Source organism: Hipposideros armiger, unplaced genomic scaffold (genome assembly GCF_001890085.2).
Source record: "Hipposideros armiger isolate ML-2016 unplaced genomic scaffold, ASM189008v1 scaffold_321, whole genome shotgun sequence".
In the NCBI taxonomy this organism is placed as follows: domain Eukaryota; kingdom Metazoa; phylum Chordata; class Mammalia; order Chiroptera; family Hipposideridae; genus Hipposideros; species Hipposideros armiger.
Genome location: NW_017731671.1, coordinates 1,648,350 through 1,663,621, shown reverse-complemented (window position 1 = coordinate 1,663,621; position 15,272 = coordinate 1,648,350). Strand labels below are relative to the sequence as shown.

General features: G+C 41.9%; 1 protein-coding gene across 1 annotated transcript; it reads right to left on the bottom strand.

Moving 5' to 3' along the window:
* Positions 1 to 1,418: 1,418 nt before the first annotated feature.
* RBX1 (ring-box 1) lies at positions 1,419 to 14,580 on the bottom strand. Its single transcript, XM_019660615.1, has 5 exons — positions 14,453 to 14,580; positions 12,482 to 12,560; positions 7,911 to 7,981; positions 4,842 to 4,927; positions 1,419 to 1,605 (listed from the first exon to the last, which is right to left on the bottom strand). Exons 1-5 carry the CDS (start codon positions 14,528 to 14,530, stop codon positions 1,593 to 1,595), a joined length of 327 nt encoding a protein of 108 aa, XP_019516160.1. The 5' UTR covers positions 14,531 to 14,580; the 3' UTR covers positions 1,419 to 1,592.
* Between the last annotated feature and the right edge of the window lie 692 nt (positions 14,581 to 15,272).

Sequence of the window (15,272 nt, the reverse complement as noted above, 5' to 3'; positions counted from 1 at the left end):
CGGCAGTGAGAATCCCAGCAGCGATTTCCTTAGGTCCAGCTGTTTCCCCAGCCCTTTCTTCTGTTCCATTGCATAGCCCCACATCCCTCCGCTAAAGTCCCCTTTACCTACGCAGCAGCTGCGTTTTTGTACTCAGCAACCAAGGGTCCTGATGATACCCAAGCAGAACTCTCCAAGTACATAAGGTCATCTGTGTGAAAAGTAATGTGGTTTTCGTTACTGGAAGTATTCATGCAGTTTAAATAACCACTGGAAAGGGCTTTAAAAGAGGGGGTTTCTGCCATGGGTGAGAGCCCTGAGGAACAGTACCTCCATGTGAGTGCTTGCCACAGACGAGGCAGTGTGTGGTAAGCTAAGTGGGAGGCTGGGTTTTAGGCAGGTTTATTAGGACTTCGATGTTCTTAATTTCTAAGCTAGATGTTCTCAAACCTTTTAGTCTCAGGATCCTTTAACGATCTTAAAAATCGAAAACCTTAAGTTTTTGTGTGGGTTGTAACTGTAGATATTTACCATAATAGAAATCAAAACTGCGACATTTAAAAGATTTAAAAAGAACAAAACCCCATCACACGTTAACATAAATATTTTTATTAAAAGTAACTATTTTTCAAAACAACAAAAAAAATAGATGAGTGACACTGTTTTACATTTTTGCAAATCTTTTATATCTGACTGAATAGAAGACAATGGGATGCTTACATCTGCTTCTCTGTTCAATACGTTGCTTTGATTGAAGTATAAGAAAAGCTGGCTTTAGAGAGACATGCAGTTGGAAAAGGAACTTCATGAAGCTCCTGAAGGGTTTCAGGTTCCCCCAGGAGCCCCCAGACCACACTCTGAGAACTGCTGCAGTAAACTACGCTGCTTCTCAGTTAAAGACTCTATACGGAATTAATACTACACCTGACAATTCCTTCCATGGCTAACTCATTTTAAACAAATTTCAAAATGGGGTGGTGGTAAAGGAAACTTGAATTCTCATTAATTCAATTTGAAGTGACACCAACTGTCAACTTTGGTTCAAAAATTATTCTTTTGCTATCTAAGATTACATATGAGATTTTTTTTTCAAGTTCACTTTTCTAAACTAAGAAGAGAAAGTGACATGTCATACACTAAGTTAGCATTTGTACAGTGGTTTTACAGTTTACAAAGCCTCTTTCTGTGCCCACATGATGCCACTGAGTCCTTAGAAGCCACTTTACAGAGGAGGAAAGTTCGGTGCAGAGGCGACTTGCCCAAGATTGCCACCAGTAACCTGTGGACAGGCTTCCTTGTGACCACGCCACGTGCTCACAGGACAGCTCTGGTCAGCTCTAAGCACACACATCTCCCTTTTACAAGCTGGCTTTCTAACCTAGGAAGAGGGGACCCTTTATTTATGTTCACTTTTTTCACATACATGAGAGACAGCATCTGTTCTCGAATCCAACTAGATTTTATTTGACAAAGAATACAATATGACTGCAGGAATAGCAAACTGAAAAGACAAGGCAGAAAGGACATGGTTCTATCTAATTTATAATTAAGTAACAGGATGGCAAGTTATTAAGTGAATAATAAAACAGTTGAGCTTGATGGAAGATTTTTTTCTAGTGCCCATACCTGAAAGACAAAGTAAATGATTTTATTAATTTCTTGATAATTTCCTGTTTTGAGACTATAAAACCTGTTTAAAACATATGAGCAAATTTGACTGAAACTTTAAAAAGATGTAAATGACCACAAGTGTGTTCTAAGCTTGGGTTCTGACACTGGTCTCTGCCCCTTTCATCTTGTCATCCTCTGTAACAGCTTACCTACTACCCCCTTCTTAGTGACTGTCACTCTCTGGGACTCAACTGTACCCACCTCCATTTACCAGACAGATCCTGGGCATTATCAGGGAGGTAAGAGGGAAAAGTCAGAGCTGGTGGCTGTGGAAGCAAACTCCACCTGTTGGCTCCAGCCAGCAGCTCAGACAGTTTGAGCTCTCGGCCTCCCCTCCCTATGACAGCCTTTTTCACCTCAACTCAGGCAAGTTTGGGGAGTATGGCAAATACAGAGAATCGTAACTGAACAGGCTTCAATTTCAAAAATCTATCACCAGCTCCAATTACAGTCCTGATTACACTAAGTAGTAGAGAAAGAGAACTGTAGAAAAACTAGGTATGGATTTCAAGTGGTTTCTGATTTCCTGAGAAGCCAAAATTTGGCTATAACAAGATTATAAAAATAAACAAGGTCAGGAAATTTCTTCCACATATAAATGGGTTTCTTGAACACAAAATACTTCATTATTTTCTTACTTACTATTTTGCCCTGGTTCTTTTTTGGGCAGTTAGCCTCTGATTAAAATACTCTGTTGCATGGATGGAAACCAGGGTACTAGAACTCCAGGTCACTGCTTCAGTCATCCCGAAGGGACTACCAGGTCCTTTGAGCACTTTTTGTAAGAAATCCACTTGAATATTGTCTAAACAAAGTTGTGCCAAATTCCACACAGGGTGGAGCTCCAGTGTTTGTTAGTAGGCTGGAGAACAACCCAGAAGTTGTCTATCAGATTAAAGAATACAGTGATTTGTTCCTTATGAATTCGTTTTCCGGATGCACTGAAAACCACTGCCTGGCAAAGTCACCGATTGGGTACAGTGGCAGTGTCAAAGCCCAAAAGGAGGAATTCCTCATGCCTCCACTTCTTAGGCTCAGCCCTGGGCACATGGAATGGGCAACACAGGACAATTCTGGTCTAAAATGGAACCCTGAGCCTGCTCAGAAGAAATCACAAAGGCCTCTCGAGAACTCAGAAAAGTGCTTCTGCCTTGACATGTATTACTGTTACAGTTCCACTCAGAATGCAAGCTCCCCAAGGACAGCACGGACTGTCTCACACATTTTTATATCTTACACATTACTTAGCATACACTTTGCTGAATGGAGAGCAATGGTATGAGTTAGATACTGAGTATTTGGCAGGTTTCATAAAAACAAACATGCATTTGATATGACTTCCAAAACTATTTACCTAAGTAAATCACCAAGTTTAAAAGCAAAATAACTGTACCAATAAGGTATTTCTAAAAACTTAACAAACTAAAGAATCCTAGTTTTTGTTCTTATAACTATAAACTATTAATCAAAACTCATATTTAAATAAAAATACCCTCTCCATATAAAATTTGATAAATGACCAATAATTCAACAGAAAAAAGGTATTTCACAAAAGAATCTGAGGCATGAAAGCATATGAAAATTAGCCCAACCTCACTCAAAATTCAAAAAATGTAACTGAGTATTAATTTTCAACTATCAGAATAGCTAAGATGGACAAGCTTGATTATCGAGCCTTGACAGGAAATGGAGAAAGGGGCTTTCTGTTGCACTGTTCAGAGGGAGTGTAAATTAGTACATATTCTTTGGAAAGGAAAATCTGACACTATCATAAATAAAAATGTACATACTCCTTACCCAGAAATTCCTCTTTTAAGAATTACTGCTTCAGATATACACTACACGGACATGTACACAAAGACTCATGAATAAGGATGTTCATCCCCACACATTTTTTTAAAATAAGAATTTTAATTAGAACAAAATGAAACAATTCTGTAAACAAAAATGTGATTCAAATTAATTGGCAGCACCGAGCCAGTTTTGATGGTAGATAACTGGCTTATCTTGTGATGGCAATTTTACTATAGAGATTGGGGGAAAGAGTTTTAAACCTGCTTCCAGTCTATTTGTAATATTAACTAATCTTTAAAGAGAGGCATTACTTATGTTAAAAAAAATTTCAGCTACTTCAGTGGCAATTATTCTGAACTATATTTTAATTTAGTTAACCAATGCTATTATGAACTAATGTTCACATAAATTGAATTAGTTACAACTATATTTCATTTTGCATTTAATATTTTGCAAATACATACATATATACATATTTTTTATGGCTAGCATTACTCTGCCTCAACTTTTCTATGAGTAGGTAGATTTGTTTACCAAAAGTATCTTCCTACACATTGTTTTTTAACAGTGAAATGTCTATCAACAAGGACTGATTAAATTATGGTGCTTCTATATAAAAACATACTCTGCAGCCATTAGAAGGGAGGTAGCTTATCATGTGAGGATTTGGAAAATCTCCAAAGTATATGAAATGAAACAGCAAGGTAAGTAACATATGCTACATTTTTGTTAAAACAAAAATTCTATGCGTCTACCCACCCACAGACATACAAGTACACATATGGAGACAGGCAGGAAAGCCAAGAAGCTCTTGCTGATGGTTACCTCCAGGAGTGAGATGAGACTAAGGTAGGAGACTCATTTTTGTGGTATACCCTTTTGACCATTTGAATTTTAAAAATTTTACCATGTCATGTTTTATTTACATAATAATAACTTAGTCGAGATAAATAAATGCTGTATAATAAATGCTGTATTAATCAGCATGAGACAAACCAAAGAAACAAGACAGTTTGATATGATTCTGCCCAAAGCAAAGATACCTGACATTAGTTAGCTCCTGGAGCCTTATGAGGGATGTGATTTTGGAAATATTTAATAGTTACCAAAAGCTAATTTATAAAATAAGGCATGTCTTATGGCTCCATGTTTTTTTTTTTTTTTTTAGCTGAGCCATCCTGCTACCTGTTGGCAGCTTAGCGGCTGCTCAGCTCGGGCTAGACTCGAACCGCTGTTGCTCAGAGCTCAAACTCTTGAGCGAGCTCTTAACCAACTGAGCCACTCAGCCGGCCCGGCTCCATCTTTTAAGACTATGCACCCTTCAGCCTGAGGTGGGTCAAAGAACCACAAAGACCACAAAGCCCAGTCTTACAACATCAAAACAGCCAGACACCTACTTTTGGAATTCCCACTCTCTGTTGTCCAGCGGACACACCTGCCGTGTTTTGAGCCAGCGAGAGATGCAGTGGAAGTGAAAAGCATGCTGGAAGAAAAGATACATTTTATTAAAAATAACTCTGTGTAGGCTCCCTGACACCACCTCTCCAAAGCAGGGGAGTGGTTACACACGGGTGCTGGGGAAGAACAATGGCAGCCAACAAACAACGAGAGGCAAAAGGCCCCAACCCATACGCCCCGGCTGGGTGCAAGGATATTGTCAATGAAACATTTGCTAGAGATGTTATTACAACTAAAGGAGGAAATTAGGAAGAACAGTGTATGCTCTAGCTGTGAGCTCTCTCCCTTTCTCTTAAGGAAGAATGGAATGTGGCCCCCTGGTCCTATTCGGCCTGCAAAGGGATTCTTCTACATTCCTTGGACAGATGCAAGGAGGCACTTGATCACACAAGTTTCAAACTTCCTATTCTTGGTCTCCAGATGCACCCGCTTTAAAGAATGGGAACCCCAGGAGAAGAGCCTTCTCAGTCCTTAGTAGTGCACTGCCACTGCCACCCACCCAGAGCTGAGATGGGCACTTCCCCAACCTTCCCACCCCCGGTTCAACTCTGTTCAAAGGAATTTATTTCCAGATTTGTTCACTGATGCTCAATATTCAATAAGTCTTTAAGGGGTGAAGGACTTTGTCTTAAAAAGGAATGAGATTTAAAAATTAGGGTAAAAGGAAGTATTACGATGAGCAAATTGCACACAAGCAGCTGAAAGAGCATCAAAGGGCTTATTTCATGATCAAGACAGGAAGTATAAAAAAAAGGCAAGAGGACCAAGCATACTGGTGACTGACAGGGACTTGGGAGTTGGCTTTCCGATCTGGGGAAAAGGAAAAGCTGTGTGCCATTTTTCTGGCGTGCATTAATAGCATGCAGACGCTAATGACAGCACCTCTGCAATTGACATTTATTCTCCTCCCCCTGCTCAGTGGGTGCAGTATTAAGACAGAAGTGGCAAGTGTCCTCCTTATCTAATCTGTGATGGGTCAGCTGAGGTGGGGACAGACAGGAAATGCTGACACCCCAACAAAAAACAATAAAAACTTTTGCAGGCTTTGTTTAATAACAGCCTAGAAATCTGGTCAGTTATGTCTTCCCAAACATGCATGGAACTAAAGAAGAACTATAGCATGGATGATTATCTTGTGAGCTATCTTTTGACAAAGACAAAAATAGAATTCAGTAATTAAGAGTGGAATCCACAGCTAGTCCTCTACGAATACTCAACAGGACAAACCCTCCTGGAGTGACAGCTTTTGGAAGATCCCTTTTCTGTTGACTCTCATATAACTCGCTAGGAAAAAGGAAAAAAAACCATGACATTTCTAAAAGGCAGGAAGTGGAGGCATTTTTCTCTGTCACGGGGACAAGGCTCACCTAAGCGTATCCAACACATCCTTCTCCACCTCCCACCTCCCCCAGTAGCACTTTGAAGAAGTACAGGGTCCTTGTACACCCCAACTGTCTGAGAAGATAAGACACAGACAGGCTGCAGGACAGGTGACAGCATCCCTGAATGTTCCCAACCCCAACTTTCTTCCTGTTAATAATCTAAGATATATTCTGGGTATGTTTAGCAGTCTCAAAGTACCCTAGCCAGTGCTTTACAGTTTACAGAAGGTGTTACATACATTCTGTCATTTGAGCATTACAGCAACCCTGGCAAGCAAGCGTGACAGGTATGCTCATCTTCAGTTTACAGAGAAGTGACCTGTCTAATTCACGGAGCTGGTTAGCAGACCCACAACTAGCACCCAGGACCAGTCTAAAGACTCTGCCGCACTATGCCAGCTCCTCTTTAAGCCAGGCTCTATGAAGAAGCCTCTCCTTAGCCAAAATTAGGGGAAGCTCACTCCCTTTCCTTCCACCAGAGAAACATGGTTTTTAGAACCTGCCTGAATGCCAGGGAGAGAAAAGAGCCTGACATTTTTTATTTCTTTATCCCCAAGAACAACAAAGGCCGTCCCTTAGCTAATACAGGCTTCTGTGAAACAGCCCAAAGGGCCCTGACAGAAGAAGGTCATCACAGATGTGGGTGGGCCTCAAGTACTGACAGTCCTATCTCTTTAGTAAACCCCCCACCCCCGGGCAAAATTTGTATTTCTATTTATTTAGCAAACACTTATGCTTACTATAGGCCAAGAAGTGTCTAAGCACTTTCAGCATAAAATCATTTCATTCTGATTAAGCTGTTGGCCCTATTTTACATGAGGGAACCCAGGCTGAGAGGTGTCCAACGCCTGTCCAAAGTCACTTAGTAAGTTGCACAGACAGGGAATGGTGGTCTGACTCGGGGTCTCCTAGGCCTGTGCCAAGCAGGGGCTGTGGGTCCTCTGTTCCCTTGGCATAGGAGATCCAGACGGGACAATTTTAGCTCATCTGACTGGGACTATAGGGCTATAAGGGTGAATTTTAAACACATGCTAGAAATAACATATTTTATGTTTGTTATTCTTCACAGCTGTCACACCCTGGAAGGCCGTACATTCAGTCCAACGATGCTGCCCCAAACATTTCTGGCGTGAGCCATGTCAAAAACCCTCCAAAAAATCCTTAGTGCATTTGCCACACTTAAAATGTGCATGTGCGCATACACATGCATACACACACACACTTGAACACTCAATTGATTCAACAAACTTAGTTCCGTAAGACACCTAGCCTTAAAAAAATAATCTGTTAAGAAGGTAAAGATTTCCACCAACAGGAGAATATTCCAAAAACTGTGCCATAGGCTTCAAAAGCAATTCCGAGAGATAAATCCCCAAAATGTTGCTAACAAAAGCAGGCAGGCCCACTCTATAATTAAGACAAACTAGTGCCTCTGCAACAACTATTAATTTTTACCCAGTAACAGGTAAATAGTACAAAGACTTAAAATCTTTTTTACCATTTGTATACCTTTTGGGAGAAAGGTGGGCTAGTCAATTTTTTTCCCCTAGTTATTTTCAAGACTGGCAAAGCAGGAAAAGCGGCAATGTTTACAAGCCATGCTGATAGGGAAAGATGTTTCCTTACGTTACAAACTCCCCACGCAACGGTGCACTCTTCAGAAGTGGCAGACGCCTGGTTAGCTTGACATTCTATGCCTGTGGGAACAAGCGCAACAAGGTCACTGGAGCCCAGGAGCATGACCTGTCAATCTCTAGCAGGCCTACCTGCTTGGGATAGGGGCAAGTTTCCAGTGGTTCATTAGTCGTAATTGTTTTTTAATGAATGTGAAAAAGGGCGAAGAATAGAGAAGGCAGTGATGTGACTTAACAGTGTGCTATGTAATGATTTCCTAACTTTGTTCAAAAACAGTAATGAAGGAAAAGGCACTTTTCAATTCTGAACATAATCTGACTTGTCCAAATGAAAGTGATTCCTCCTCATTTGGTGAATTTCCAAGTTCTGAAAGCCACCTCTTAACTCTCACTATTCTGAGAAGTGGCATCTTTCCCCTATTCTTGCCAAATGCTTCCTCGTAGGCCCTCAGAACACCTAGGCTTGCCCACGTGAAGCTCCAAAGCCTAAAGGGGTCAGGGAGACACATGTGAACTGGGACAGAAGCAAGATCAAAGTGGGTGAAGAGACCTGTGGCAAACTGTACAGTATGCTCTGCATGAAGACATCAAAACTCAAGTCTAAACACTGTAAACAAAGCAAATGCTAGGCCAGTGGGTTAGAGATTTGGGGCTCACCACTTAGTGATGCTTATGGCCCCTGCAAAGATTGTGCCGGACCAACAGAACAAACTATTGAAAATGTATGCAATGTCAATTTCATAGAGGGGGAAGGGAGGGAAACTTAAATAGAATGAAAAACTGACTGAGATTGAGAACTGACAAGTAAAGCTCTACTGAGGATAAATACTCAAGCAACAAGTATTACTTGTGTATAATTTGTTTTTTCTGAAGGTGGTAACTCAATGGAGTTTTCCTTCTGAAGAAGAAAAAGCTTCGGGAAAGACTATTTAATAGGAGACAATTACTTCAAATTTCCATAGGTGGAAAATAATAAAATTGTAAGAAAATAATGCTGAGATGTTAATGGGTATGTCTGTCTTAGGGTAAGAGGTATATCACAATAAAAGTTTTTATCCTCACCCTCTGAAAATATGAAAGGCAAAGGATCTGAAATCCCAGAACTTGCTTTTGCTACCCACATTCATACTACGAAGAGAATAAGTGGGTTTTCCTTTGGTAAGAGTGGAGAATCTAAGGTCTATGCAGTATATTCATGAATTTATTGGGGCTGTGAGCACACTACTATAGTCAAAGGGATGGCAGAGAAAATAAAATTTCAAGTTGGATCTTCTCCCTTATGTGAGGACTATGTATTACGAAATTAGCTAAATAAGAGGCACAATTATTATTTAAGTAAATAACAACAAAAAAACCCCCACTTCTATAAACAGAGAAAATGGGGGCCAAACACGTATTTATTCATTACCAGAAAAGCCCTAACAAAGAACAAAAATATATAGGAGGGATAGGATTGTGATCTAGAATACCAGATAAAATGGCATGAAAAATTACTATAGACGAGTGTAAAATGGTCTCAAGCATAAAATGTTTTCGTGCTTTTGGTGCAGTTAGTCATTAGTTTAAACAGGGAAACATGTGAGCCTACAGCAGACAGGCCAGCAGCACTAACAGGTTCCTGCCATACCCCTGCAAAGGCAGCTTATTTCATATGATACATAAATCTTGGGGACACCTCAATACAAGAGCATTACCACCAAAGGACTGCCAAGGAAGCAATGGCTTCATCTCAGAAGTAGACAGGTTTCATGATTTCAAAGCATGGGTGGACCTGTGGTTTTAGGAAGAGGCTAACTTCTTATGGACAAAGGCTGGGTCTAAGCCCTTCTGAGTGTCCTCTTCATCTGGAACAAGATGACCTGAGGTCATGGAGAAGATAACACCTAGCAGTGTGTGTATTTCAGCAACTCTGTAACACACCAAAAATGGGGCAATATGAAATAAATATGAAGCTGTAGTAGGGTATGTAATATGAATTAGGACTCAAAAAAGGAAAACCAAGAATGCTTTGTAGGAGTCCACGTGGGACACAGCCACAATCACTCTTATTTATCTACAGTTGTGTATATAATTATTCATTTAATGCCAACCAGAATCTATTAAAAAATGGCCATTGCTAAACCAAGGTTCCTATTTTCATCTTTAACAAAGTCTTTTTACAAGAATCATAATCCATTTATTTTTGAAAGAAGACAAGCCCAGTTGTGGCGACCAGACTTCTCTTGAGTGTCTGTATTAAACAAACAGGTATGTTTCTTAAGGGTAAAGACGTGATCTCAGTAGTTTTATCCTGGTGCCTAGCAAGTGGCCCAGAATGTAAATATTCACTGAATAGAAGATATGACTTGAAAATACTTTCTTAATTTTTTGTTATAGGAGTTCAAAGTTCTAGTTCTTCATCTGACATTTACAATATATAAGGTAGGTATCTAATTGAAAACCTACAGTGATCCCTCAAATGTCAACTCTAAGAGAAGGCAGAATATCAATGGCCTTTGTTTCATGGTCTTTCTAAGAAGTGCATTCTCTTACATCCAGAGAGACAGACAAAACAACTTAAATATAGAGGTAAAAAACAAAAACGGAGTTACATAAAATCATGAACTATTTACAGAAGGGAGCACCAAGAAAATAAAATTTTCTCTGGGCACAACTCCTTGTGAAAATGTATGGCAAAGTAATTGGCCAGCATGTAATCAAATACCCCACCCAAACACATTTAAAACTGTGCGTGTGTTTTTCTGTGATGGGTTCCTTCTATCTATATTAAACACCATGGTAGCTGCTGATCGGCTTTGGCTGTTGTGGGAAAAGGTAAACAGGGTCAAAACTCAAAGAAACCAAGGGCAATAAGCTACCAACACCTGCCATGATTGCTTCCAACACAAAGTATTTGATTTGTGCTTTCAAAGGTGCAATGATCACAGACCATTCCCGTTTTGTGTTTCTATTACTCACTGAGCAAATATTTAGTGAGAACTTATAATGTACTGGACACTACGCTAGATGCTGGGAATAGAGCAGTAAATAACATGAACATGATAGAGAACCGATCAAATTAAATGGTTGCTACAAAATAAACTATAGGATGTCTTGGGAATATTTAACAGAACTGTCATAGCCTGTGTTTGTGAGTATGTAAGTATGGTCAGGGAAAACATCTTTGAGCAAGTTCAAGGTGAGATCCGAAGACTAATTATAGGTGAGTTCTGCACTGCCCAATAAGGTAGCCACTGGCCACATGTGGCTACTGAGCACCGCGTATGTGGATATTGTGAATTAAAATGTGCTGTAACTGTTAAATACACTGCAAAAGCATAGTACAAAAAAATGTAAACTATTTCACTTCAAAATATTGAATACAGTTTAAATTAAAATATTTTGGATATAGAACAAATAAAATACAAATCGTCTGTTTCTTTTTACTTTATTAATGTAGGTAGTAGTAAATTATAAGTTACGTATGTGTTTGCATTTAGATTGGATGGTGCTGGGTTAGACCAAGGTAGGGGGGACAAGAAGTGGAGACTATTCCAGGGAGAAGGGACAGGATATGGGAAGGCTCTAAAAAAAGAGCATGGACATTTCAAGAATGGAAAGCCAGAGAAACTAACTACCAGAGTGAGCAGGAGAGTGGCTTAAGATGAAGCTGGAGAGGTAGATGAGTGATTTAAAACTAAACACCTACATTTCAATTCTAGAAAGTTGAAACTTCTTTGCTCCACTTCTGATCTCAACAGAAAACCATTTTAATACATGGATGCAAAAGTAATCTCAAGTCTTTCTAATGTGATCAACCTTCTTGCCCCAATTGCTGTAAGGATACTAAGTCTGTCAATAGTTATCAAGTTCACCATGTGTTACCATCATGTGTGATGGAGTATGTGGAGATTTAAATGAAATTTCTTTAGTGCAATTAATTGCCCATTTAGATGTTGGCAGTGATGGCCTCTTAAATAGGGGGTTAACATTCAAAATCCTTACTTCTTAGGCTTTTCTTTATAAATCTTGCCGAGCAAAAACTAGCTCCAATAGAATATCTGGTTCAAAGTTTACTTTCTTCCTTTTACCATTTTTGCCTTTGAGTCTGGGTCCGAGATGGGAAATATAGAGGAATGATCAATAATGCCTCTGGGTCCACAATTCATTTTATTTATTTATTTTTATTTATTTATTTATTTATTTTTTAGCTGAGCCATCCTGCTACCTGTTGGCAGCTCAGCGGCTGCTCAGCTCAGGCCGGGACTCAAACCTCTGTTGCTCAGAGCTCAAACTCTTGAGCAAGCTCTTAACCAACTGAGCCATTCGGCCGGCCCTCCACAATTCATTTTAAATGTGACTGTGCCATCTTTAGATTGAGTAGATATATTCTGAGAGATGGGTATGCCTCCAGAACATCATAAAAAGCTAATGTTTCAAACATACCAATGGACTAGATGCAGAAGACCCCCAAGTGCTCTGTTTTGTATTTCATTGTGAAGAATAAATAACACTGGTGACATCAGAATAGCCACAATCTCTGTAACCATCTCAATTACCTCCCACCCTCCTCCAATTACTTACAAAGATCCATAATGTGGTTCCTGCAGATGGCACAGTTATCAACCACAATGTCCCAGGCCCACAGGGCTACTGCATTCCACTGCAAAGAGAAAAAGGGGCACAGTGCACTCTCTTTGTCATACATATACGCATATACACACTCTAGGGTTTCGTGCTGCAGTGGCAGTTATCATCTCTTTGGCCACAAGGACCACCAAACAGGAGTTTTTGGATATTACTATCCTCTTATTTTTTTATATCAGATGGCAACAGTAAGCTACACGTATGCTCACCCATTTCCCAAACGGCTGAGTATATGAACACAGAAATTAATGTGTCATCTTTTAATTTTACTTTTTCCTACAGCTTAACACAATTTGGTCAGCCATATCAAGTAAGCAAATCAGAAATAATCTGTAAGTGCCTGTTTCATGTTTAATGAGCAGAGTCGAATTATTGTGCAAGTCCCCCTGGCAGTCGCAGAAGAGCTCAATTTCTGCATAAATGAATATCTGTTCTTCAAGGCAAGGGTGAGTGGAGAGGTGAACACTAGGAACAGAATGAACTAAGATTGAATCATAAAATGGGTAATCATGGGATAAGCTGGATAAAATAATTACCCAGTGTCACTACACAGAACAAGGCCATCACTTAAATCTTACAAGATTACTTCCTAACAAACTCTAGAATTCACTAGAATTTTGTTTGGCTCCTACCATCAAATAAACTGATGTTCTCAACTTTTCAGTGCAGACTCTTATATTTAGTTAATTCCAGTAAGAGTTTATCCAAAACTGGCATTTAAGAAATTCAACCTTCTGCAATTATATTCCCAAACTCTCTTTTCATCCACTAATTTGGTGCCACTTCCCAAACTGTCATCTCTTTCAATTCAATTCTCAGTGTCTTAGTAACTTCTTCAGCACTTTTTATCAGACAGCTTCAACTTGTAGGAAAAAAAAAATTCTACTTCTATTATTCAATATGGCTGCTGGTTGTAAATGAACACACAGTGCCCACAATGAAACACCAAAAATGAACTAGGAGGGGGAATATTGTCAGTGTTCAGCCAGATGTTCCAGGAATAATATCGTTCCTATTTCAGAATCTTCATTTTGAACAGATTGATTTTATCTTAGGTGGAAATCGGCACCTTTCTCCCCAACTGTTAAGAAACCACGATAAGGCATTTCATGCAAAAAGACACGTTCCACTTTTTTTTGCTTTCCCACTTTTAGCAGGTCGTTCGCAACTAGTACTCAACGCTCACTAAATGACACAAGATTAGGGCTCGCATTTTCTTTATAACAAATTCCAACTTTTTTTTTTTTGAGGGGAATTCTGGATATTACCACATGACTGGGGCGGTTTGTGTGACAAACCAACAAATCTCTCAAAAGAGCCAAGAGTTACACTCAAGACACTAACTCGGCGGGGCTCGGGACAGAGAGGTGATAATGATAATGGACGCCTCGATTAGGCGAGGACCGGGTCTGGGTTCCTCAGAGTCACAGGGACCCCGAGCTTCGTAAAGGGGCGGGGCAGGGAGATCACCAGCCTATCTCCTCAGAGGCCTCCAATGCGGTAGGACCTCAGGTTCCCGGCTTTTGCTGCACTGCCCCATCCTCCACCCACCGCAACGCTCCGACTCCCCCTTCTACCCACCCCACCCTCTCCTTCCCCACCCCTAAACCGCTCCAGTGACAACTAAGGCGCTTGGCTCCCGCAGCCGAGTCGCAACCCCGCGTATCTCAATAAGCACTTCCGTGATTGGCCCCTCAGCTCCTTAGCAAAACCAATACTGCTACTGACAGTGGGCCGCAGTCATGCTGATCAACCCTAAGACCCGCCCTCCGGCTTCCTTTCATGGTACCCAGTCCCAGGAACGCCCTGAAATGAAGCCCTTTCCTCCGCGCCTCGGTCATCCTCGGGCCTGCCAGCCAGATCCGCGCCTCTCTAGCTTCCCTGGGGAAGGCGCTGGCGAGACCCAACCTTTTTCACTTCAAAGCGCTTCTTGCCCGCGCCGCTGTTGGTGCCGGTCGGGGTATCCACATCCATCGCTGCCGCCATTTTGGAAACACACGGTCGGTCGTCCAGCCACTGCGCTTGCGCACCAGAGCACGCCTCGCTTCCCCCTCCCGACCCGGCCCCTCCTCCCGCACCCCTCTCCTTACTGGCGCGCGAGGAGCAGGTTGGGGGCGGAGCGCGAGGCCACGCCTCTTAAAGGCGCTGGCGCGGTTCACCCCCATTCTGCGTCGGCTGAGGAGGAGTCGGCGGCCGGAGCAGCTGGGGCGGGGCCGGGCGGGGCAGGGCAGACGTGAGCGAGCCGGGTGGAAACGTTCGAAAGGACTCGTTCTCGTTGCCCTCCCCTGGGAAGCCCCCGGCCACACTCCCTCCGCTGGGGCGGTGGCTGCTTCCTCCGCCTGGGCCGCGACCTGCCGCCCCGGCCCCGCCCCGCCCCGCTTTCCTGGCTGCGGAGCTGCTAGCATGCCGGCGGCATTTCCACCGCGTTCCGCCCTGGAAGGGGCTAGGGTGGATGCCCCCCTTCCTGCTGCCGAAACCCGAGTCCGCACACTGGGCCTTTGCAAATCCTCACCCACTAACGAGACAGGCTCGAGATACAGCCTCCCTGGGAGGCCCGAGGCCGGGGAGACATCGTTTGGTTTCCTGAGTTCAGGTCGGGAAATGCTCAGGATTCGACGGGGAGACAGGAGCTCCCCGAATGTCTTCCCCAGGGCCAAAGTGAGCAGGCATTCTCCAGCCCTGCCTTCAGCAGCCCACCTGAAATAGGTGGAAGAAGGAGGCTTGGGAG